Source organism: Oncorhynchus mykiss, chromosome 6 (assembly GCF_013265735.2).
Source record: "Oncorhynchus mykiss isolate Arlee chromosome 6, USDA_OmykA_1.1, whole genome shotgun sequence".
NCBI classification, from domain to species: domain Eukaryota; kingdom Metazoa; phylum Chordata; class Actinopteri; order Salmoniformes; family Salmonidae; genus Oncorhynchus; species Oncorhynchus mykiss.
The window spans coordinates 23,582,127-23,608,407 of NC_048570.1; the positions used below are offsets into that span (position 1 = coordinate 23,582,127).

Consider the following 26,281-nt stretch of genomic DNA (forward strand, 5'->3'; position numbering starts at 1 on the left):
CTCCACTGATACTGCCCTGAATCCCTTTGACGCCTCGGCAATGAAAACCTAACTGGCAGCAATGATAGACGCGTCTGACAAAATGAAATAGTGGTTGCTCAGGAAAGACTGTGCGCCGTAAACCTCCTTGGGCCATTGAACGCACCCGGAGACGATGTAGCAGTGCCAATTCCATCGGGTACGCGCTGGTTTCCATCCAAGGCGCTGACAACATTGCGCAATGTTGCCGCTGCGTCTCATCGCTCTCCCGTCGCCATCGTCTCAAGATATCTGTGGGTAAAGTATTGGGACCATCCTGAAAAGCGGAGGACTTTGACAGTATCTCCTGCACCGCGCGACACTGTACTCCAATGAAATTAGTAGACACAGATAAGAACATTAAGGCAATCCAAGAGCATGTGGTAGAAGCCATGGTGATGGGTCCGTAGTTGTACCAGCTCCGTCCAGTGGTGCGGTGTATCTGAAAAAGACCGCTTATCTGCGTGGTTTATAGGGTATGCCCCTCCACTGACAATGGGGCATTCTGCCACTTAGAATTTTAATTCTGTTTCTCCACCCCCCTGTTTTGTTCGTGCCCCTAACTACCCATCTGCACCCCACTGACCCATAAAATGAGTTTGCATAATAAGGCACTCCGAAAACACCGACTCCAGTCATTCAAATTCAGCTACCGCGTATCTAATGACCCTAATTACACTATATTTGGACCATCAAGAAAGGTCTCATTTGATAGTCTCGAAAACCCAACCATAGGCAACAGTGATTACGGCTTAGGGTTGGGTTTTCGAGACTACTTATTTCCAGGACACTAGGAACAGAAACCGATGTTACTTTCTATTTTGATATATTTACGTACGTAGACAGTCCAGCTATCTTACATTTCATGAAAACGTACATTTAGGCATTGTTCGTCCCCTTCACCCAAAGCAATATAATTACCATGATAACAGTGTTCGTACTTTAGGGTTTGTAAAGTACTGTGGGCGCCGTATTTATGCTTAGCTTGAGCTGTGTGCCTGTTGCTACAGTACTACTATCGTTATGGCACTATAGGGACCACGATGGCCCCTGTAGTTTAGAGTACAATGTGCAGCTCATTTAGACAAGACAAGGTCCATACATCGGTGTTAATTTAGAGTGGATATGTTTAAATAATCATATTTGAATGAATGTATTTGCAATGCTTGGAAGGAAAATGCTTGCCTTATGACCAAGGCATTTTTTGTGTGTTAAGAATCAGCCATTCATTATTTTTGTTGTTGTTACAAACATAGTCAATCTTTGTAAAGAACCTTACGGAATATTATTGGCAAATGATTCATGTGCCCCATTAATCAGAGAGTATCACATTTAGTGTATTCAATGGCTTTTGGCTTGATTTCAGAGGTGGTCAAAATCAACTCTACAATGAAAACCCAAGAGTACATTCTCAGGACAGAATATTACACAAACAATATGACATGATATCTGTAATTATATACAATACGTTTTTCCTACATACGGTATGTCATTAGGTACAACATAATAACTCTTTTTGTAAATACATTGTGGGTGGTGGTGAAGGATTCACGGGTAGCTGATTATCTTTATCCAAATGAAAAGGATTACAGTGATTAGGAAACCCGGCAGCCATGGTGTCTTCATGATGTTTGTACATTGAATATTTGTTACACAACATCTCTCTCTATAAGCTCATATTTCATGTGGTGTGTTGGTTTGGAATTTCATTATATATTGTGCAAAATGCCTTTGCAGTGTTGACAGAGATCATGGTCCTCTGCACATCAATACAAAACAGTATAGGACTTGACCAAGGTTCTTGTAAATCGTTTAACTTCCTAAAACTCTTTACACAGTGTTTATCTTAGAAAAATGTTCAGTGTAAGTTCATTGTTTGAAATGAATTTAGAGAGAAGCATATTCAGAGAAGTGACTGAGTAGACAGTGGTTCTGGTGGAACTCCTTGTCACAGTCAGTCAGAGCAGGTTAACCCTGTGCTTCAGTAACCTGTGTCGGGCCTTGCTAGGCAGAGAGAAAGCATTGTCCTGGTGGTCGGGAATGCCAGAGTTTCTCACCGCTCTGCCTTGCTGCAGGAAGTACGTCTCCTGGGCCACACTGCGGGTCCCGTACACAGCTGCACCCGCACTCCTGTATTACGTAAGACACATTACAACTCAATGGGAACAGGGATTTATCTTAAGATAATACAAACTGCATAACGATGGCCTGTTCCCCCTCCCCCATCATCTGACTTGAGGAGGAGTAATGCATGTTGAGAGAGCCCCCTGCCAGTCATACTGACCTGACAATAGCCTCCTGCAGAGCTTCAGTGTGAGAGAAATGCGAGTGGAGCAGCGATGTGGCTCTCACAAAAGAACGGTCCTGGGCTCCCCCTGGCCTACCAGACAGGTTGCCTGCAGGGACACAGCATAGGCACTCATTACAAATACCACACAAACATGGATGATCCTGAAAGTAAAAGACAGAGGTGGTATATACACTATACTGCATCTTACTAACTTAAATCAACACTAAGTACTACAAATGCCCCAAGATTCCACAATCAGCTGAAACACATTTTCACAAGGCACCACAGCCCCACAAAATGTCCCAAAACATCCCAATCAGCTACTGCAAAGCACTGAGTTTACTACTCACTCCAGCAGTAAGGTCAACGCTGGGAGATAGAGTTCCACAAATATCATAAGCAACAGACAAATAGAGAGAGGAAAAAAGGTCAAAGTCAGATAGGACAGCTAGAAAAAAAATAGAGCTATGGAATATACCGTGGTTTGACAACATTTCAGAGAGCTCTGAGAATATTAGAGCCTCACTTGTGAGCATGTTCTGTATACAGTCAGTGTGTAGTGTCCCTAAGGGCCAGAGGCCCCCGGAGCAGTAGTCCTCAGATGTGCTTCCAGTCCCTTCGAAGATGCCAGGCTTCTGAGATACTGGGGATAAACCACAGGGGGATAGCTGATTTAATGGTTTGACAAAATATCAAACTGATGTAATAACATGTAGGGCAATAGTGGAGATATTCTATTTAATTTTCTAACAGTTGAACATGTGGTTGTCCAGACAAGGGAATCTCTTGTGGAACACTCATACATAAACAAACATTCATATCCCTCCCATATACCCCAACAGTTCCTCACCACTTCCTCTGTGGCTGCAGTGTCGCTTTGGAATTGTCTCTCTACCAGTAGGGCCAGTACCAGCCCTCTCACCCTGTGCTGGTACAGTGCCGTGGGGAGCAAAGGGGCATCTGTAGAGTTCTCACAGGGAAGGGGGAGGCAGGGGGCAAGCAACCTGCTGGACTTAACTCCCCTGTCGTTCCTTCACCCTAAACGCCTTATCTCCGGGATTCCCCATCCTCTGACTGCCAGGCTCTCGAGACTCCTCACCGCTGAACCTGTGGGCTGCAGAATTTTCTCCAAAGTGTTTCTACAGTGGAGGATGGAGGTGGGTTTCTTCCTGAGGGGGGTGAAGTACCTGGATGCTCTGTACACAGAAGAGGAGCGCAGATACTGTAGTTCAGTGGCGGTCAGGAACACAGTGGTGGTCTCTGCGCTAAATAGAAGAGTTCTGCCAGAAGAGCTGGAGGAACTCAGTCCATCGGGTCTCTGGTCCTAAGGCAAAGTATAAGCAAAAATGTATGTCAAGGCCTGTTACTTAAACTGCTGACTTTGTAAAACAATCTAAAGCATAGCTTTTGTATTCAGATAGTGATGCATAATACAACAACACAACTTAGAAGGAACCTCAACAAATTAAGATGATCACAAGATGATTTGCTAAAATCTCAAAGGAGAGAAGCACCTAAATTATCAGCCACTGTTATCTGGTTGTACGTTTCAGTTTCATGGACCATGACTTTCACAGTGAGATTATGGGGCATCTGTGTGCTGTCAACCCTGTGGAGCAAAGACTTGTTTTTTGAGACATATATATACAGTTAGTGTCTGATTCTAATCTGTGGTTAACTATTCCAGTCCTTTGGTGCTGCAAAGGTCAGACAGTTTACCTCCCTGGATAAATAACCAGCTAACACTAGAGGGCAGTGCTGACAGGCCTGCAGAATTAGGGCAGCCGTGAGTAGGAGAAGTGGGTCAATCTGAGAATCAAAATGTCACATATGAAACAAGGAAATAATTGCCAGGCTAGGCCAGAAGTTAATGAACATAAAAGATTAATGAAATAGGTATCGATATATCAAAAAACTCCTTATTACTTACATGTGTAGAGTCAATGGTGCTCAAGCAACTGAAGATGTGGTGGGGTTCAGTGGAGCCTCCTTGTAAGTGATAGAGGTACTGTGCCCATCGAACTGCAAAATCTTCCTGACTGTAGATCTAAATGCAAGGCAAATCAGAGGGAGACATATTTAGCATTAGCAAAAAAATAATCCTTGATTTACACACAATGTGAAATTAAGACTTTTTTAAACTGCATTGTTGGTTAAGCGCTTGTAAGTAAGCATTTCACTAAGGTCTACATCTGTTGTATTCAGCGCATGTGACATTCAATTTGATTTGACATGGATATGACAGATTGCTGTACACAGCTAAGGTAAGTGTTAGAGATGACTGTACCTGGTAACTCTGCCGGATAGGGCCGTTATAAAAACTAAAGTGATTTATAAGCTGATCGAGGTCGTCACAGATACTGATGTCTGGTATTTCCACTTAACAGCTTAAGGCCTGAGAGAGAGCAGCATAGAGAGTAATTATGACTACACAGGGGATGGAGAGACAAAAACATCACTAAACAACCCTGTGGCATTTTAACAACCCTGTGGCATTTAGTGGACGAGCATTCTCATTACAATGGTCTATACATCCGAGATGTGGGTGAATGTATCAATAAGACCATTGCACTTTATCTGGAAGCGTTTCCTCAAACATTTGAAGATGTCTTATGGGCCGTCATATAGGTATGGTATCATAAAAACAGGGATCATTCTTGGTACGCAGTTAGTATCAATCTCGCCTAGGGAACACATCTTCTCTGATGTCCCTACCTCTTCAGGATAGAAGTAGCAGATTCCAGCTCTTGTTGGGTCACCCTCGACCCATCACACAGGAAGTTAATGCATTTGCAAATCACCAAGAAATCAGTGTAAAATTACATAACACCATACCAATACTACTAATAGAAAAGTAGGGACTATAGAATGGCTGACTAAGGACAGAAGCCCAATGAAATACAGGAGAATAGAACCTCAGATCAGGTGACAGTCCCACCTTGAGTTAGGCAGTGATCTCAGCCATAGCTGTCAGTGGGTTGTACTGGTTCGCTCAAAGGCTGCCCACATTTATCCCTCTCCATCCATACATTTATAAAGGACAGATTAATAATACGAGTGGATTCAGTCGAATTTGAGTTAGATCCCAGGTAAAATGCATAGGTAGACAAACTGTTTATGTTGATATGCCATGCATTCACTATTGAACCAACTGTTGCCGGCAATTGGAGACTGCTTGATAATAACTGATCAGAATTGCCCAAAAGTATTACTGGAAAACATTTCACTTTGCAGATTGTGCCATGTCAAGCAAGCTAACAGCTGGCTGACATTTAGCTTATCCAACAATCTTGTTCCAAATGAAGTTCACTCTTCCTGTTTTTCAAGGAAACACATTTAAAGTCAACTCAGCAGAAAACTTTTAAATTTCATAAACCTTCTTTGCAAGACTGTTTCAGACAATTTTACAACTGAATTGAAAACAGATTTACTCACAGGTCGTCAGTTACCACAGCCATGATCATGGCTAAACCCCACCTATTTCTACAATCTCTTAATCTCCTTTCAAGCCCAACCACACTGCTAACCTTATGCCTCACCTTTAATACAAATGTAATTTGTTTTACATTTTCAGGATAGACAATCTACTTTGTGGCTGTGGTAACTAGTGACAACCCCTACTGGTTTGCAAGAGTAATGCAAGTCACAAGTTAGTCATGTGAAAGTACAGGTGTAATTGAAGTCAAACAGTGTCCTTCTGAAACATGATGTTCTAAACCCCTTTCGTTATTCTTTAACTTATTTAGAGAAAAACAAAACCATAGTGTCAATTTGAGAGTTAAAAATAACACAACGTATTTTGGTAATAATTATTTATTTTTATTTAAATTAAGCAGAAATGGTGTTAAATGGTCCAGAAAAACATAACTAAGATTTTGGGTACCTTGTGGCAGGTGCACAGAGGTAGACATAATAGAATAGAGAAGAGTAAACAGTTTGGGGAGTGTGGTCCAGTAACAGTAATGAATTGAAGAAAGAGACTGGTCCCAGTGTGTGAGGTGGTCTGAGGGAGAGATCACTCGTCACGTCCCTCATAGCCATCAGGGAGGGCATTCACTTCAGGGTTGTGGAACAGGCTCTTGTTGCCATCTCCCCAAGGGAAACGCTGGTGAGAGAAGAATCAAGTTAACATGATGACAAAGTAAATTAACAGGGGGCAGATTCAAATGTAAATACTCAAGGCAAAATTAGACAATGCTAAAAAGTATATAATCAAAGAAATGTGTTTCGCAACAATAACTACTTAGGATCTTGCCATAATTTATCACACCTTGCTGCGAATGCGAAGATGGCTGTAAGGGACAAACTCTGGCTCCACATGGTGCGCAGCATGGTGCTGCATTTTCAGGTACATGTTCAACATGCACACTGCAACTCCCGGAAGGGCAACCACAAAGGAGAGGATCTTCCATGTTCTGGCTGGAGAAGAAAACAAAAATATACATTGTTTGACAAGTAACAAAGGCTTAATTTACACTTAAGCCAGTTATAGTACATTTAACCTTTATGTTCTGTTCAAATACATTGCGATGTGACAGACATGTTGAAAACAGCTAATTTGGGGTCACTGGAATATTAAATCTGTAACTTGACTTTCCTTTGAATGCTGAGATCCTAAGCATCTCAATCTCTGCACATGTCAATGTCAAAGGCAACAGGTGCATGATTGGAAATGGAAACTCACCAGTACACAAGAGCCTCTAATTTAGCTAATCCAATCACATACTTTTTTACAAATATAAACCATGATCATGCATGCTCTGCCCCTGAACAAAGCAGTTAACCCACTATTCCTAGGCCGTCATCGCAAATAAGAATGTGTTCTTAACTGACTTGCCTAGTTAAATAAAGGTTAAATAAAATAAAAAAAGGTTTAGTAGAGTATTTAACCACATTTGAACTACTGCACACAGTTGAGTGCCACAGCACTTAATCTTTTAGATTTAACATTTTGCTGACCTGGGAGAACAGATGAAGAATTAAGCAAGTTACTGTTGGTAAAGAGGTTATTGGATGAATTAGGTGTCATGCTACGTTGACAAAGTCCTGCAGTACTGGCAGCACTCCAGGTACAGGTTTCCTACCCCCCATGGTCATGGAGGGCAAACAGGAGAGCTACCCCTGAAGGCCTCAGTTATGGTCGAAATGAGTAAACGCCTTTAACTCACTAACTGATCTCCATGACATTGACATTGTTAATCACAATTGTGAAACTGATCTAATAATTGGTTTCTTCATTGCCTTCACATACTGCGCTAACGTTGGCTAGCTACATCTGAGATGGGACATTCAAAACACAACCTAGACAGATGTTTGGTAGGTTTGAAAGCTAGCAATAGGGTGTACAGTTATCTAGCTAACTAGCGTTAAATATCTAGTTATTTAAAAGTAAAAAAAACATTAACTACCGTAGTTAACATTTAATTCAACGGGGAGTCATGTTGAGGCCAAGGTCTCTTCTGCAAATTAACTCGTTAGCTAACTAGTCAAACATTGTGTTAATCCAGCCACCTGGTTAGGATAGAATGGTGATTTAGCAATTGACAACGAGTCCCGTGTAGCTAGGTATGTGGTCGATTTCTTTAACCTAGCTAGTTAACGTTATCGAATACAGCAGCTTGTATGCTGCCTCGCGCTAACGTTAGCTAGCAAGGTCACGGAGGTACCACCGTCCTCCAAGAATATGCTATGGTTTTGTCATTCGTAAATCGTGTCCTTTGAGCAATGTTTGTGTGGCATTACCTGTTTGCTCTGCATGACCATGGGCCGCTGTGGCAGAGAGTTGACGAGTCTGGATCAATGAGGAACGCAGGAGGGTTTGAGAAATTCGTCCGAAAGCCGCCATTTTCTCTGTCTTTCTGACTCGATCAGCAAATTAACGGAAGTGATGTAGGGGAAACGTGCTCTGCTTAAATCAACAACCAGGCCACCTAGAACGGTCATCTGAAAAGAGAGGTAAAACACAATACAATACGAGTGAAATACTTTTCTTTCCAAAAAATGTCAATGAAGTATGCAAAAATGAAGCTTTTTTTGTATTGGAATGGGGTGGGCGTACCCCAACAACATGGTGATGTGGGCTTATACCGGTCATTAAAAATATGAACGCAAGTAGACCGCTGATTGGCCCGCTCATCCTCCTCAGGGTGATGACATCATCCTAGCATTTTTTTATTTTATATTATTATTATTTATTTTTTAAATTAATAATAAATCAATGCATAAAGCACATGAGGGAACACAAGCATACATAGATTACAAACAATAGACAATCGAGCTAGGGGGTACAATATCACATTACAATTACACAAGGACCTTAAGGGACATGCATATACTTACAATTCTAACAGCTTTTTTTGTTAGTAGAGCATTTAACTGTCTTAAAATACAGTTCCATTTCTTTTTGTAGGGTAAGAAAATGTGGTTGTCTGTTTGTAAATTTACATTTGTGTATATGAAATTTGGCCAAAAGAATAATGAAATTAATTACATAAAAATGATTCCGCTTATTTCTATTGTATGTAAGGAATCCAAACAGTACATCTCTCCACAATAGTGTAAAATCTTCATAAATGTGTTCAATTATAAACCTACTGATGTCTTGCCACAGTTTTCTTACATGCATACAATGCCAAAAAAGATGCACAACTGTTTCTGGGTGGTCATTACAAAAGGAGCAATTTGAGTTGATGTTTTCCTTAAACTTCTTCATATAGTGGTTGGCAGGATAATATTTATGAATAATTTTAAAGGAAACTTCCTTAATTTTGTTAACAAGTAGGTATGTGTGTGGCAACATCCAAACTTTTTTCCAACAGATATTATCAATATCTGAAACAAGGATCGTATCGCTCTGTTGTTGAATGGACCAAAAGAGAAACAAATCTTTCCTACTGATGAGTCAACAGGGTCAACAGAAGGTAGGCTCTGAGGGTCAGGTCTTGACATGTTCCTGAATAACATAGCAACACCTGAGGGAATGGCATCTAAAACAATTGCAAAATCTTTAGGTGTTACAGGGACCTTGTAAAGTGATAAGAATTCTTTATAACTGAGTAAAAGACCCTCTGCATTTACCAGTTGGCTCACCAATAGGATATTATTTCGGAACCAATATTCTAAAAACAGAGAGGTATTTTTATACAATATATCCCGATTATTCCATATATAATATCTGTGTGGAGAAAAATTGTGTTTATAAATTAAGGACCATGACAAGACAACCTGCCGATGAAAAGCAGAAAGTTTCACAGGAACTTTGTCAATATTATAATTGCAAAACAACATGAAGTTAAGGCCACCAAAAGTAGAGAAGACATGATGAGGAATAAAATTCCAGATAGAAGTGGGTCTTCTTAGGAATTGTTTTATCCAATTGATCTTAAAAGTATTATTTAAAGTAGTAAAGTCCAGAAAATTCAGTCCACCATTCTCATAAGTGTTCATTACAACAGTTTTCCTAATGTAATGGGTACGGTTTCTCCAAAGAAAGTTGAAAAGCATCTGGTCTATCTCCTTGCTTATTTTACGGTCAAGATATAAAGATAGAGCACCATATGTTAGTCTAGAGATACCTTCAGCCTTGGTTATTAGGACTCTACCTTTTAAAGATAAGTCCCTCTGTAGCCATTGATTTAGTTTCTTCTGGGTTTTTTTAATAAGAGGGTTAACATTTAGTAAGCCTCTAGACTTCTGATCCTTTGTAATGGTTATGCCTAAATATGTAAGTTCTTCTTTTACTGGAATACCATAATATGAAGGTGTCACACAATCTTTGACAGCCATGAGTTCACATTTCTTAATGTTAAGATATAGACCAGACGCTTTGGAAAAGGATTGTATCACATTGATCGATATGGGAATTTGGTTATCGTCTTTCAGAAAAAGTGTAGTATCGTCAGCCAGCTGGCTTATAATACTTTCTTTACCAGCTATGGAAATACCTTGTACAGGACTATTATTTAAAGAATTTGCAAGAAGTTGGGTGATTAATAAAAACAGGTACGGAGAGATAGGACAACCTTGCCTAATTCCTCTCTTTAACTCAAATCTAGGTGAGGTGCCATATTTCAATTTGATAGAGCTGTTACCATTTGCATAGAGAGTCTTAATAGCCTTACAGAAAAAATCCCCAAAGCCAAGTCTCTCAAGGGAGTGGAAGAGAAACTGATGCTCTACTGTGTCAAATGCTTTATAAAAATCTAAAAATAATATGAAGCTATCCTCAGTTTATTAGGTCTGAGTAGTCAAGTACGTCTAATACTAGTCTGACATTGTTAGAAATATGTCTGTTCCTCATGAAGCCAGACTGTGTTTCATCAATGATTGCATCCAGGACTTCTTTAATTATTTTTGCAAGTAGTGAGGCTAATATCTTATAGTCATTATTAAGAAGACAAATTGGACGCCAGTTATCGACGAGCAGCACTTCTTTTTGGGGTTTAGGTATCAGTGTTATTAACCCCTGACTCATTGTAGGAGGGAGAACATTGTTTTTAATACTCTCTAAAAAGACTTCAAATAGGAAGGGAGCTACTTGTTCAGAAAATAATTTGTAAAATTCTGATGTAATTCCATCAACACCTGGTGATTTATTGTTCTTTAGATGTTTGATAGACTCTATAATCTCTTCAACTTTGATGGGTTCATCACACTGTTTAGATTCTATATCACTGATAGAGTGAACATTATTCAGTGAGTTAAAACACATATCTGTGGATTCCTGACAGTACGTAGAGCTATACAATTTTCTGTAAAAATTGCTGCAGTATTTAGCGATTAATTTTTGGTCATCTGTAACAACACCATCAATGTTTAACTTATGGATAGTGTTATTTTTAGAGTGAAATTTCTCAAGTCTAAAGAAATAGGATGAATTCTGTTCTCCCTCCTCAATCCATTTTTTCCTAGATCTAATAAAGGCTCCTTCTGCTTTTAATTTATATATATTATCCAGTTTATTTTGTAACTCAATGAGTTCCATCTTCTCCTCCCCCAAGAGGTCAGCTGGGGACCTCTGAGAAAGGGATGTTATCTTAATGATCACCTTTTCCTCCTCAGCTCTTCTGGTCTTAGCAAGATTACTACCATATTTTCTAAGGTATTTGGACACCTCAAATTTAAAGAGCTCCCAGTTCTTGCAATAATATTTTTCTTCACAAGCCCTTTCCCAAAAGTGTGAGAGCAGATCTTTAACCTCAAATGTAACTATATCATTATTTAATAATGAGCTATTTAGCTTCCAGTAGGATGCTCTACCAAGGTTCGTATCAGAGGTAAATATTTTGATATCAATGTAAATAGCCTTATGGTCTGTGAGGGGAGTAGTACAAATATTTGTAGTAACACACTCACTATCAATACATTTGGATATAAGCCAAAAATCTATTCTGGATTGTCTGGAGCCTGTTTTGTTACTCCAAGTGAATGATCTGTCAGCCGGAAACCTCTCTCTCCATATATCAGTAAGATCAAACTTTTCCATAAAAAGTATTAAACCCACATTCTGATTGGTTGGCCTACCTGGGGGCCATCCATCAGTTGAATTATCTATAGTAATGTTAAAGTCCCCTCCTATCAATAATAACAAATTGGGAAATTTAGATAACCAATTAAGTATATGTTTCTCTATAGATTCAAGCAACTCATCATTCTCATGTTTGGTGTTGTACCCGTAGAAGTTTACAGTAATGAGTGTAATGTCATTGTAACTGATCACAAGACAAATAAAGTGACCAAAGGGTTCACATTCCGAGTGTAGAATATTACCACCAAAGCTATTGTTCATTGTAGTGACACCAGCGGAGCGTTCAGATCCATGGGAAAGCCAAATATCGTTGCCCCACTGTGACCTCCAGAAGTTGGCATCAGCCAAAATTGAGTGAAACTCTTGAAAAAAGCAAAAACCTGTTCGAAATTGTTTAGCAAATAAAAATAAGGCCTTGCGCTTCACACTGTTTCGTAACCCCCTAGCATTAAGATAAACTATAGACAAAGACAAAACAACAAAGATTATATAAAAGTATAAACTGTAGTAGGATGAGTCAAAGACGTAGGAGCAGTGAACGTAAACGATAAGGAACCGAGATCTGCACCATTTAAGTCAATTTAAAGTCAAAATAGCTTATTCCATAACCTTTGAAATTTAACTCAACTGGAAATTATGTTCAAGACCAAACCAAGGGTTCTTGTAGTAAGAGAGACTAAAAACCCTCTTTAGTGTAATCAGGAACTATTCTGAGAAATAAAACAACAAATAATAATTTAAGTTGTTTAGTTGTTGCTGTTGCTTCTTGCCGAGGCGATGCACAACGTCGATGGTATCACCAACTTTGTTCTTCTCTGCAGGCAAAACTTGGCAGATACGGACAGCCTCTCCTCGCACATCTTCATTCTCCACCTCTGGCAAGCCGTAGAGTCTCAGGTTCCATTTCCTTGTGTATTGTTCCAGATCAGTGAGACGTCTATGGTAGACATTGTTATAAGCATTTTTAAAACGTCCTGTTTGAAATGCAAGTTTGAGGTGGGGTTTTTCTGAAATGTCGTCGTCGTCCCCCCCCCCGCCCCCCCCCCCCCCCCTTTGGCCAAAAAGACGAGTACAGCACAGAAGGTTGGTGGCACCTTTAGTGGACGGGGAGGACGGGTTTGTGGTAATGGTTGGAGCAGAATCTTTTTTACATTTGATTTTAAAATGTAACCTTTATTTAACTAGGCAAGTCAGTTAAGAACAAATTCTTATTTACAATGACGGCCTACCCCGGCCAAACCCAGACGGCGCTGGGCCAATTGTTCGCCGCCCTATGGGACTCCCAATCACGGCCAGATATGATACGGTCTGGATTTAAACCAGGAACTGTAGTGATGCCTCTTGCACTGAAATGCAGTGGCTTAGACAGCTGCGCCATTCAGGAGCACTCAGGAATTAATGGAATGGTATTGATGCTATTCCATTCGTTTTGTTCTGGCCATTATTATAAGCCGTCCTCTGCTCAGCAGCCTAGACTGGAGTATAGGATAAGTCAACAACATTATTTGGGTATGAGTTAACAGAATATTAACTTTTAAAAGTGAGATTTTTTAAATCATTACATTTCTACCTCTTTTTCGTGATCTCCAATTGGTAGTTACAGTCTTGTCCCATCCCTGCAACTCCCGTACGGACTCGGGAGAGGCGAAGGTCGAGAGCAGTGGTTCCTCCCAAACATGACCCCGCCAAGCCTCACTGCTTCTTGACACAATGCTTGCTTAACCCGGAAGCCAGAGGCACCAATGGGTCGGAGGAAACACAGTACACTAAACCCTTCCCAATCCCGGACAACAATGGGCCAATTGTGTACCGCCTCATGGGTCTTAAGGTTACGGCCGGCTGCGACACAGTCTGGGATCGAACCAGGATCTGTAGTGATGCAGTGCCTTAGACCGCTGTGCCACTCGGGAGGCCTAAAAGTGAGATTTGAACTAAACTTTTTTACAGTAGCCCACTAGCTATAGCCCTATGCAGAGACTATGTGAGAAAAGGACCCTAACCAACATTGTACCAGATTCTTCAGTTTTGCATCTACAGTAAACTAAATCATCAAATATGGACCCAATTGTATGGTAAATTCTACTCTGTCTGAATGAGTTCATAATAATCTTGACTTCTTATATAGCCTAGGCCTATGCTATCAAATCTTCTATATTGTTCTTTATATCAAGCTTGGATTGGTTACTTCTCAGAATTGTTTGTGTTATTTGTTCAATATCACATGTAACAAACTCAGTGGGAGGACTAAACACAAACACAACTTTGAACTTTTGGTCAAATACCAGAAGAAGACTGGACAGACTGATAGATCAGCTGAGAGGTGTTCACATTTCCATGAACATAACAGGAGTGAGGTAAGGGATAAGTGCAGAGTGGGTGTCAGAGTTCCAAGATTTTGGGGGGTTTGTGTTTGGTAGTAGGCAGCAAAATCATTCTCACCATCATCAGATTTAGCCTAAACATTTACGATATGATATGTATGTAGCCTACTACATTTCGAACCTGAACTTTTATTGAATAATCATATCATATCTGAACTTAATCAGATTTGTTCTAAATACATCATTCTCTACTTTCCAGTAGTCTGTGTGTTGAGATTTAGACACATAATAATTCAAATTGGGAAATCAATCATTATGGTGTCTGTATTTCATGTGATTGTGAGATGCAGGTTAGCATAGAGACTATTGATTGAGAGGTTAATATTCAACTATTTAGTCTATTACCTTAAAACACAAGAGCTCCTATCACCAAACTGTCTTTTCATTTGCTTTACTGTCCTGGCACGAATAAATTCACTACCACAGCACAGGTTAATTTGGGACATTTGAACTTTAGATGCATTACGTATTACCAGCTTTTCTATCTCTAAATTGCAAATGTCTGGACGCGATGAGTGACATGTTTCATTCTGAGTCAGGGCATACAAAAGCACTAAAGACCTCCGTTCATTTTCAAAATGGAAATCTCTCCTCCAGAAATGGATTCCATTCAGTATGATCAATTTGGTACGTCTGACATTGAAAGTAACCACAGTCGGAGGAAAATCATCCCACAAAGAGGTAAACTCAACTATTTTAATCAATATCTGTTAATGTGCCTTCATATTCCATGTACTGTGGCAAGAAAAAGTATGTGAATCCTTTGGAATGACCTGGATTTCTGCATAAACGTTACATAAAATGTTATCTGATCTTCATCTAAGTCACAATAATAGACAAACACAGTGTGCTTAAACTAATAACACACATATTATTGTATTTGTATTGTCTATATTGAATACATAATTTAAACATTCACAGTGAAGGTTGGAAAAAAGTATGTGAACTCCTAGGCTAATGACTTCAAAAGCTAATCAGGAGTCAACTAACCTGGAGTCGAATCATTGAGACGAGATTGGAGATTTGGTTAGAGCCCCATTAAAAAATACTCACAAAATTTCAGTTTGCTATTCACAAAAAGCATTGCCTGATGTGAACCATGCCTCGAACAATTGAGATCTCAGAAGACCTAAGATTAAGAATTGTTGCCTTGCATAAAGCTGGAAAGGGTCACAAAAGTATCTCTAAAAGACAGTCCACGGTAAGACAAATTGTCTATAAATGGAGAAATTTCAGCACTGTTGCTACTCTCCCTAGGAGTGGCCTTTCTGCAAAGATGACTGCAAGAGCACAGCGCAAAATGCTTAATGAGGTTAAGAAGAATCCTAGAGTGTCAGCAAAAGACTTACAGAAATCTCTGGAAGATGGTAACATCTCTGTTGACGAGTCTACGATACGTAAAACACTAAACAAGAATGGTGTTCATTGGCGGGCACCACGGAAAAAGCCACTGCTGTCCAAAAAAACCCATTGCTGCACGTCTGAAGTTTGCAAAAGAGCACCTGGATGTTCCACAGTGCCACGGGCAAAATATTATTTGGACAGATTAAACTAAAGTTGTGTTGTTTGGAAGGAAGGAACACACAACACTGTGTGTGGAGAAAAAAGGCACAGCACAGCACACCAACATCAACACCTCATCCCAACTGTAAACTATGGTGGGGCTGCTTTGCTGCCTCAGGGCCTGGACAGCTTGCTATCATTGATGCAGAAATGAATTCCTAAGTTTATCAAGACATTTTGCAGGAGATTGTATCTGTTAGCCAATTGAAGCTCAACAGAAGTTACGTGATGCAACAGGACAACAACCCAAAAGACAGAAGTAAATCAACAACAGAATGGCTTGAACATAAGAAAATACACCTTCTGGAGTGGCCCAGTCAGTCCTGACCTCAACTTGATTGAGATGCTGTGGCAGGACCTCAAGAGAGCGGTTCACACCAGACACCCCAAGAATATTGTGGAACTGATACAGTCTTGTAAAGAGGAATGGTCCAAAATTCCTCCTGACCGTTGTGCAGGTCTGATCCGCAACTACAGAAAACGTTTGGTTGAGGTTGTTGCTGTCAAAGGAGGGTCAACCTGTTATTAAATCCAAGGGTTCATGTACTTTTTCCAACCTGCACTGTGAATGTTTACACAGTGTGTTCATTAAAGACATGAACAATTATAATTGTTTGTGTGTTAGTTTAAGCAGACTGTTTAAGCAGACTGTGTTTGTCTACTTAGAGGAAGATCAGATAAAATGTTATGACCAATTTATGCAAAAATCCTGGTAATTCTAAAGGGTTCACATACTTTTTCTTTCCACTGTATATTATTTCAGGTATGCAGAGCAGGGTGGTTCATCTCCTGTATGGTGTCTTGGTGCTTCTCCTGTTGATACTACTGCTGATAACTGGACTTAAATGTAAGGCTTGCAGTTCATTTATCATTCAAGAGGACCAAAAGACAAATCTATTACCAATTCATAATTTCATTTTTTTTTTTTTCTTCAATCAATCCTCCATTTTCCTAAGTCTCTCAGTTAAACCAAGCGATAGTTGATGTCCATCTTTACCTTGAGTCCCTGAACAAGACTGTGATAAGTGCTTGTGCCACATCTTCCAGTTCAGGTACAGTGATGTTTAAAGGCTTTTATTACTAAAGGACTAATAATCCTCAGAGCCTTGATCATATATTATATTAGACATGCACACTACCCTCCTTCTTATTTTCAATGACGGCCTAGGGTTAACTGCCTGTTCAGGGGTAGAACAACAGATTTGTACCTTGTCAGCTCGGGGGTTTGAACTTGCAACCTTCTGGTTACTAGTCCAATGCTCTAACCACTAGGCTACCTTGCCGCCCAGTATTTTGGATTTGAGATCATTTGAGATCAAATGTTTCATATGAGGCGACAGTACAGAATTTCCCCTTATAATGTATTGTCATACATATTTGTTTTACCATTTAGAAATAAAAGCACTTTATGTATCTAGTCCCCTCATTTGAAGTATTCATAAGTATTTGGACAAATTCACTTTTAGTGCATTAAAGTAGTCAAAAGTGTAGTATTTGGTCCCATATTCCTGGCACGCTTTTGACAACAAACTTGATGCATTTGCAGTTTGTTTTGGTTGTGGTTCTGTTTCGGAATATGTTTTGCCCAATAAGAACTGAATGGAGAATAATTTATTGTGTCATTTTGGAGTCACTTTTATTATAAGTAAGACTAAAATGTGTTTTGGAACAGTTCTTTATTAATGTGGATGCTACCATGATTATGGATAATCGTGAATAATGGTGAGTAAGAAAGTTACAGAGGCACAAAGATCAATAACCCCTGTTATTGTAATGGTAAGAGGTTAGGATGTCTACGGGGTATGATATTTGTGTAACTTTCTCACTTATCATTATTCACAATTCATTCAGGACAATCCTTAATCATGGTAGCATCCACATTATGTGTTTAGAAACATATTACATTATTATTTACAATTAAAGTGACTCCAAAATGACACTATTTATTATTATTATTTATTTTATTGGGCACCAAATAATCTTAAAACACAACCAAAACAAACAGCATATGGATTCAACATGTTTGTAGAGTCACAAGCTTGATGTAATAATTGCCTGCTAGGAATATGGGACCAAATAGTACACCTTTGACAACTTTAATACACATATAAGTGAATTTGGCCAAAATTGCTCCCCTAAAATGGGGGGACTATGTAAAAAAAACTGCTGTAAATACCCTCAAATTAAAGCTGACAGTCTGCACTTTCAGATCGTATCATTTAAAATCCCAAGTGCTGGAATACAGAGCCAAAACAACAAAAAATGTGTCACTGTCCCAATACTTTTGGAGCTCACTGTATGTACTATTCCATAGGGAGTGTCAGAACAACCACTACCATATGGAATGGCATTATGATCACTTGTGGGAAGAAAAAATGACATTTCAGAACTCCATTAGCCAGATCAAAGATTGCCCCATTGTTTCAGACATGACCTGATTTGTATGTGTACATGGGGAATGTGTGTACTAAGCTAACATATGGAATTGTTTAAAAATGGTCATACCATGGATCATTTAGATAGCGAATTTTAGGAGCCCTGTAGGTATATACAGTTGAAGTTTACACATACCTTAGCCAAATACATTTAATCTCAGTTTTTCACAATTCCTGACATTTAATCCTAGTAAAAATTCTCTGTTTTAGGTCAGTTAGGATCACCAGTTTGTTTTAAGAATGTGAAATGCCAGAATAATAGTAGAGAGAATGATTTATTTCAGGTTTTATTTCTTTCATCACATTCCCAGTGGATCAAAAGTTTACATACAGTCAATAAGTATTTGCCTTTAAATTGTTTAACTTGGATCATTCCTCCTGGCCCATTCCTCCTGACAGAGCTGGTGTAACTGACTCAGGTTTGTAGGCCTCCTTGCTCACACACACTTTTTCAGTTCTGCCCACAAATGTTCTATAGGATTGAGGTCAGGGCTTTGTGATGGCCACTCCAATACCTTGATTTTGTTGTCCTTCAGCCATTTTTCCACAACTTTGGAAGCATGGTTGGGGTCATTGTTCATTTGGAAGACCCATTTACGACCAAACTTTAACTTCCTGACTGATGTCTTGGGATGTTGCTTCAATATATCCACATAATTGTCCTGCCTCATCCTTCCATCTATTTTGTGAAATGCACCAGTCCTTCCTGCAGCAAAGAACCCCCACAACATGATGCTGCCACCCCCGTGCTTCACGGTTGGGATGGTGTTCTTTGGCTTGCAAGCATCCCCCTTTTTCCTCCAAACATAACAATGGTCATTATGGCCAAATAGTTATATTTTTGTTTCATCAGACCAGGGGACATTTCTCAAAAAAGTACAATCTTTGTCCCCATGTGCAGTTGCAAACCGTAGTCTGGCTTTTGTATGGCAGTTTCGGAGCAGTGGCTTCTTACTTGCTGAGCGGCCTTTCAGGTTATGTCGATGTAGGACTCGTTTTACTGTGGATATAGACACTTTTGAACCTGTTTCCTCCAGAATCTTCACAAGGTCCTTTGCTGTTGTTTTGGGATTGATTTGCACTTTTCGCACCAAAGTACGTTCATCTCTAGTAGACAGAACGTGTCTCCTTCCTGAGTGGTATGACGGCTGCGTGGTCCCATGATGTTAATACTTGCGTACTATTGTTTGTACAGATGAACGTGGTATCTTCAGGTGTTTGGAAATTGCTCCCAAGGATGAACCAGACTTGTGGAGGTCTACAATTTGTTTTTCTGAGGTCTGGGCTGATTTCCTTTGATTTTCCCATGATGTCAAGAAAAGAGGCACTGAGTTTGAAGGTAGGCCTTGAAATACATCCACAGGTACACCTCCAATTGACTCAAATGATGTCAATTACCCTATCAGAAGCTTCTAAAGCCATGACATCATTTTCTGGAATTTTCCAAGCTGTTGAAAAAGGCACAGTCAACTTAGTGTATGTAAACTTCTGATCCACTGGAATTGTAATACAGTGAATTATAAATTAAATAATCTGTCTCTGAACAATTGTTGGAAAAATGGCTTGTGTCATAAACAAAGTAGATGTCTTAACCGACATGCCAAAACTATAGTTTGTTAACATGAAATTTGTGGAGTGGTTGAAAAACGAGTTTTAATAACTCCAACCTAAGTGTATGTACTTCCGACTTCAGCTGTATATACTTAATTTAGATTATTTGATAAAATATTGAATTTGGCCTTTACTACTGTAGACCATGGAAACACATTGAATAATACATTCATAAATGGCGAAACAGACAGTCCAAAAATAAATAATAAGAAATTAGGTTTTGAATTGTCTGTCCTATATCTAGAATATGTTAGAAAGCTCAGGAATTATTTTTGTTTTTTGGACACATACAGTGCATTGGGAAAGTATTCAGACCTCTTGACTTTTTTCACATGTTGTTACTTTACAGCCTTATTCTAACATGGATTCAATAGTTGTTTTCCCTCATCAAACTACACACAATACCCCATAATGACAAAGCAAAAACAGGTTTTTAGAAGAAAAAAATAATATTACATTTACATAAGTCCTGAGCGCTCTGGAGCAGGTTCTCTCTGTACTTTGCTCTGTTCATCTTTCCCTTGATCCTGATTAGTCTCCCAGTCCCTTCCGCAGAAAAACATCTGCATAGTATGATGCTGCCACCACCATGCTTCACCGTAGGGATGGTATTGGCCAGGTGATGAGCAGTGCCTGTTTTCTTCCAGACGTGACACCTGGCATTCAGGCCAAAGAGTTCAATCTTGGTTTCATCAGACCAGAGAATCTTGTTTCTTATGGTTTGAAAGTCTTTAGATGCCTTTTGGCAAATTCCAAGCGGGCCTTCATGTGCCTTTTACTGAGGACTGTCTTCCGTCTGGCCACTCTGCCATAAAGGCATGATTGGTGATGAAAGATTATTGGAATCTGTGTGGGTAGCTGGACAGGTAGAATGACTGACAGTGAAGGTGAACAGGTGGTCATGGGTCAGGTGACAGAGGAATGGATGAGACTGAGGCAGGAATTCCTTTAACCATAAAGTGGTATATTTATTGGGTAGTTTGTCTGTGCTGCATCACAAAGGAAACAGAATAACATGTATCCAATCAAATTCATAATCACAAAGATCAAATCATAACAATCATAACAATCATAACAATCATTCTCATTAAGAAGTCAATAGGAATCGTCATTGAGTCATTTCGGCTCATAAGTATTCATCATAATCATGAAAATAATAATATCAATAATTCAATCAGTTATCGGTTATTTAATCTATAGTCTCCATCAGTTTGATATCAGAATTGATCCGTTCAGCAAACAATAATGATGTTTCATATTTCATCCTTTCAGGTTTGTCTTCATATGTACATGTAATTTCGTTACATTTCAACCATATGTCAATGGCATAATTGGGCTGTGATGATCCGTAAGGCCGTGATCATTGTCCATTGACATAACACAATAGGTTTGAAGCATGTGCTCCAAGCCGCGCTCCACGCTAATAACTATAAACAATAACTGATGGCCCGCTCTCCCGATTGCAACAGATAGTTCAGATGAAAGGTAACAGATTCGGTGGATTTACGTTGATTCATGGACACACAGAATGTCTGGATTAGACAGAGTTAAGGAAGAGAAAGCAGCGAGGTCTGGCGATGGCGATTTCCTCCTTTTAATGAGTTGAGATCTGTCGGACATTTCCACTTGACCTAATTAAAGTGCCCCTGGCCCAGCTGAGCAAGTGGCCATGAATTAAAGGAACGATTCCACCAACTCCATGGGCCTTTCTACAGGTGGATTGCTGCAGAGATGATAATCCTTCTGGAAGGTTCTCCCATCTCCACAGAGGAACTCAGAAGCTCTGTCAGTGACCATCGGGTTCTTGGTCACCTCTCTGACCAAGGCCCTTCTCCCCCTATTGCTCAGTGGCCGGGCGGACAGCTCTAGGAAGAGTCATGGTGGTTCCAAACTTCTTACATTTAAGAATGACGGTGGCAAATGTGTTCTTAGTTGACCTTCAAAACTGCAGATTTTTTTTGTTACCCTTCCCCAGATCTGTGCACTGTCAACGGTGGGACCTAATATAAGGATCGAGGAGTTGTGAATTCTGAGATGCCATTCTGCACACCGCTCTAGTACTGTGCCGTTATTTGCCTATTTGTGGCCCGCCTGTTAGCTTGTACGATTCTTGCCATTCTCCTTCAACCTCTCATCAACTAGCTGTTTTCGCCCACAGGACCGCCGTGGACTGGATGTTTTTTGTTTGACTAGTCAGGATCGAGGCAAAGATGAATGGAGGGGTGGCAGGTAGCTTAGTGGTTAGAGCATTGGGCCAGTTACCGGAAGGTTGCTGGATCGAATCCCCGAGCTTACAAGGTAAAAATATGTTGTTCTGCCCCTGAACAAGGCAGTTAGCCCACTGTTTTCCAGTAGGCTTTCATTGTAAATAAGAATTTGTTCTTAACTGACTTGCATAGTTAAATAAAGGTTTAAAAAAATGTTGCAAAGTACCGAGAGATCCTTGATGAAAACCTGCTCAAGACCTCAGATTGGGGTGAAGGTTCACCTTCCAAAAGGACAATGACCCTAAGGACACAGCCAAGACAACGCAGGAGTGGCTTCGGGACAACTCTCTGAATGTCCATGAGCGGCCCAGCCACAGCCCGGACTTGAACCCGATCAAACATCTCTGGAGAAACCTGAAAATAGCTGTGCAGCAACGCTCCCCATCCAACCTGACAGAGCCTGAGAGTATCTGCAGAGAATAATGGGAGAAACAGCTGTGCCAAGCTTTTAGCGTCATACCCAAGAAGACTCAAGACTGTAATCGCTGCCAAAGGTGCTTCAACAAGTAAAGGGTCTGAATACTTATGTAAATTTGATATCTGTTTTTATTTGTAATACACTTGCAAAAATGTCTAAAAACCTATTTTTGCTTTGTCAGATTGATGAGGGGGGAAAAAACGATTTGATCAATTTTATAATAAGGCTGTAACGTAACAAAAATGTGGAAAAGGTCAGGGGGTCTGAATAGTTTCCGAACGCACTGTATATCAGTGGATAACATTGTAGATGCTTTGTTCATAATCTCTCACTCCTTCCTTCATTCATTATCTTACTCGTGTCCCTTTCAGACCCAGCTACTATCAACCATAACTATCATGATGAATTTCAGCTTCCAGTGATAGGTAAGTGACTTATTGGTAGATAAAGTCCATCCCTATCCATTGTGCAAAACATTGTGTCCTCCTCAGGAACTTGTAATGAAGAATGGTGGTCCTTCCAGGATAGCTGCTACCTGGCATCAAAAAGGAAGCTCAACTGGAAAAGTGCAGAGGAAAAATGTATTGAGCTGGGAGCACACCTGCTTGTTCTTAACAGTGAGGATGAGCTGGTAAGGCCAAGGAGGTGAAGCAGTATTGGTCTCATATCAAGAGCTGTGGGCTATGTTAAATGTTCTTTATTTGTGCTGTTTAGGACTACATCTCTCAAATGATTGATGCAGGAAAGAGATACTGGGTTGGGCTTGTGGAGAGAGCACAAGAGGGCCACTGGACCTGGGTGGATGGAACTGACTACAAATCAACTCCACAGTAAGGGAGTACTGGGATGATGAGAGTAGGGCAGCGGAGGCTGGTGGGAGGACAGGCTCAGTGTAATGACTGAAATGGAATCAATGGAATGGTACCAAACACACCACATACATCAAACACATGAACACACTCCATTCCAGCCATTTACAATGAGCTCATCCTCCTATATCTGCCCCCACCAGCCTCCTCTGGAGTAGGGATATTGTCTATCACATCCTAAAAACACAGTCATCAGACATTATAATTAAGCAATAAGGCCTAAGGGGGTGTGATATATGGCCAATATACCACGGCTTAGGGCTGTTCTTATGCACGACGCAACGCAGAGTGATTGGGTACAGCCCTTAGCTGTGGTATTTTGTCCATATACCACAGACCCCCGAGATGCCTTATTGCAATTATAAACTGATTACCAACCTAACCAGAGCAGTAAAAATATATGTTTTGGCATACCCGTGGTATACCCGGCTGTCAGCCAATCAGCATTCAGGGCTCGAACCACCCAGTTTATAATATGTAATATCCTTCCCTCTACTGTCTTTGCTCAGCTTCTGGGATAAAGGGCAGCCAGACGACTGGCAGGTTGGTGTGATTGGAGAGGACTGTGGACAGCTTCATGACGGTCCACACAGACAACGCAAGCTTTGGAATGATGCAGACTGCAGCCTAATGTACAATTACATCTGTGAGGCAAAGGGGAAATGAGAAACAGTAGACCCATGCTTGCCATTGACACATGAGCTGTAAGCTATGCCTGTGCTGCCCGACTGATATAACATGACAGTCTCAGGATACAGGAGAAAGGATGGATTTCTTTCAGTGACTGTACAACAATCACAAATAATGGTATTGAGCATAAGAAGCACACAGTGTATAACGTGAGCTTATTCACAGAATAAAGTTTAATTAAACCTTGGTATGTCAGAATTTAATAGCTTTCTTGGAGGTCTTTTCCACTCTATCTGTGGGTGTATATGAATAGCAATAACCAATACAGAGGCACATATTGGATCATAACAGCTGTTATTGATTTCAAGAGAAGGTGGGCCACTGCAGGTTATGTCCTGGTTCCCCGTGCATTACCATACTAGCAGTGCTCACCGGGAAGGTGCTCATGCTCTGGGTTGTACCCCGCCTTGTCAAAGCACATGGCTGCTTTTCTGTCACACTCGCAGATAAACATCTCACACGGATTGTTGTTTTCTGTATGAGAGAGAGACAGAAGAAAAAATGAGGAGGCGGGAGGGGAAGAAGAGGGAAAATCGAGAGAGAAAGATGGGGTAATGGTAAATGGTTTTCAAGGGGGAAGGAAAATAGAGCTTCTCCAATTTAAAAGATGCAGCGGACTAGACCATCCTAAAGAGGGTGCTGTTGCAGAATAAAAGTTATATTTTGACAAAGGGACTGTTTTTGAATCCTATAGTTATGCTGATCACACTCGCCTTTGCAGGTGACAGTCTTAGAGGCTCTGTCACACTGGTAGCTATATATTTCAGTGTAAGGGTTGTCAAAGATGCCCCAGCAATCCTCGTGCTGCATGGAATCAGAGTAGCAGTAGTCATGAACCTGACAGCATCTGGAACACACAGAGGGCATCTGTTTCAATACAAGTATAGTGACTGACTTCCTGTTAAAGGTAATGTATATAGCCCTCCAGGTTCAAATGAATCCTCTTCTCAGATTCTTGCCGTGTTCACTATCCCTGACCCCATCTTCCCCTCCATGACTGCGTACCTGTCCAGATCATCCACAGGAGTGCCTGAGCCGCCCTTCCCACAGTAGCAGCCGTAGTCAGCGTAGTCCAGCACAGGCCAGCTGCTAGGGTTAACACAGACGATCATCGCTCTGAACTGCCATAGTGCCCATGGGTTGGGTTCATGCACCGCCAGCACTGAAACACACGAGAGGCCACGTCTCAGACAGACAGAGCACATTCAAATATCTACACCGGACATTACCATTTTTATATCAGGAACAAATAAAAACTAGTGAATCACTCAAATTGAACCATACGGCATCATGGTTGACCTGGGCAACGTCACATTCACAACTGGGAAACGTGACTGGTGAGCCCTTATTGCTTAATGTAAATGTATTTTGCACAACCAGCTGTGAGTAAAATATTTTGCAGTGCACACTGACTTGACTAAGGGAATATTTTCTGCAAAGAAAGCTATGACAGGATGACTGTACACTGCTCTGTTATTAAAAAGCATAGACAGCATCAAAGCTCTGTCTTAAAATACAGTGTAATTAATAATACTTACAGACTGGCAGGCAGAAGGCTAACAGCAGCAGAGTGTGAGAAGACCTCATTTTGGTGATGAAGAGTGTCACTGATTTGGAACGCAACTGATATATATAGAATCATGGCCTTTAGGGGCAGGCTTTGGATGATTAGATAGGGTGAGATACACAGTGCACAGTAGACTGCACAGACATATTTTAATAAACACGTGTGTATAGTGATAAAGGTGTATTGAATCACATTTCAATACCGGTTACATGTTTTATTTATTTAACCTTAATTTAACCAGGTGAATCTCAGTGATTAAAAATCTTTTTCAAGAGCAATAGGATAATATGCAGAAATAGAGGAGACTCATTAGGTCATTGTACAAGGCTTGACTGGAGTTGTGCAACGGAAATGTGTGGGAATTTAAGCATGTGCTTTGTTATTTACACAGCTGTCTGCTGGAATGTACTTTGGAAGAACTTCAGGGGAAATGCAAAATGTACCTTTTCAGAGTATTAGCAATTGATATGATAGAGGACAATGCTGGTATTTCAACCCTAACAATGACTGCTTTAAGAAAGCAATATAAAAGAAGAACAATGACATAAATCGGTCTAATTTGATTGGATATACCATAGAGAATTTAAATATTTATTTCATCCAGCCATAAAACATCCACCAGCCAATATTTCAGTTAGGATTTGAC

The 26,281-nt window shown here is 40.2% G+C and overlaps 3 protein-coding genes and 1 pseudogene across 8 annotated transcripts; 1 reads left to right on the top strand and 3 right to left on the bottom strand.

The window, feature by feature from the left end:
* LOC110525180 lies at positions 1–5,766 on the bottom strand (annotated as a pseudogene).
* Positions 5,767–6,103: 337 nt separating this feature from the next.
* On the bottom strand, positions 6,104–8,226 carry LOC110525543 (cytochrome c oxidase subunit 6A, mitochondrial-like). Its single transcript, XM_021605738.2, has 3 exons — positions 8,051–8,226; positions 6,579–6,727; positions 6,104–6,413 (listed from the first exon to the last, which is right to left on the bottom strand). The coding sequence occupies exons 1-3, from the start codon at positions 8,151–8,153 to the stop codon at positions 6,324–6,326; spliced, it is 342 nt and encodes a 113-aa protein (XP_021461413.1). The 5' UTR covers positions 8,154–8,226; the 3' UTR covers positions 6,104–6,323.
* Positions 8,227–14,085: 5,859 nt separating this feature from the next.
* asgrl1 (asialoglycoprotein receptor-like 1) lies at positions 14,086–24,255 on the top strand. Of its 6 annotated transcripts, none has more exons than XM_021605740.2 (8): positions 14,086–14,188; positions 14,813–14,896; positions 16,542–16,625; positions 16,735–16,830; positions 22,881–22,934; positions 23,001–23,140; positions 23,224–23,339; positions 23,888–24,255. In XM_021605740.2, the coding sequence occupies exons 2-8, from the start codon at positions 14,815–14,817 to the stop codon at positions 24,042–24,044; spliced, it is 729 nt and encodes a 242-aa protein (XP_021461415.2). In that variant the 5' UTR covers positions 14,086–14,188; positions 14,813–14,814; the 3' UTR covers positions 24,045–24,255. The 6 variants fall into 6 exon arrangements, with proteins under 6 accessions (XP_021461415.2, XP_036835571.1, XP_021461417.2 ...); XM_036979676.1 differs by having other exon boundaries at positions 23,016–23,140; XM_021605742.2 differs by lacking the exon at positions 22,881–22,934.
* On the bottom strand, positions 24,223–25,700 carry pla2g1b (phospholipase A2, group IB (pancreas)). Its single transcript, XM_021605743.2, has 4 exons — positions 25,607–25,700; positions 25,074–25,230; positions 24,782–24,915; positions 24,223–24,542 (listed from the first exon to the last, which is right to left on the bottom strand). The coding sequence occupies exons 1-4, from the start codon at positions 25,653–25,655 to the stop codon at positions 24,427–24,429; spliced, it is 456 nt and encodes a 151-aa protein (XP_021461418.1). The 5' UTR covers positions 25,656–25,700; the 3' UTR covers positions 24,223–24,426.
* Positions 25,701–26,281: the final 581 nt, after the last annotated feature.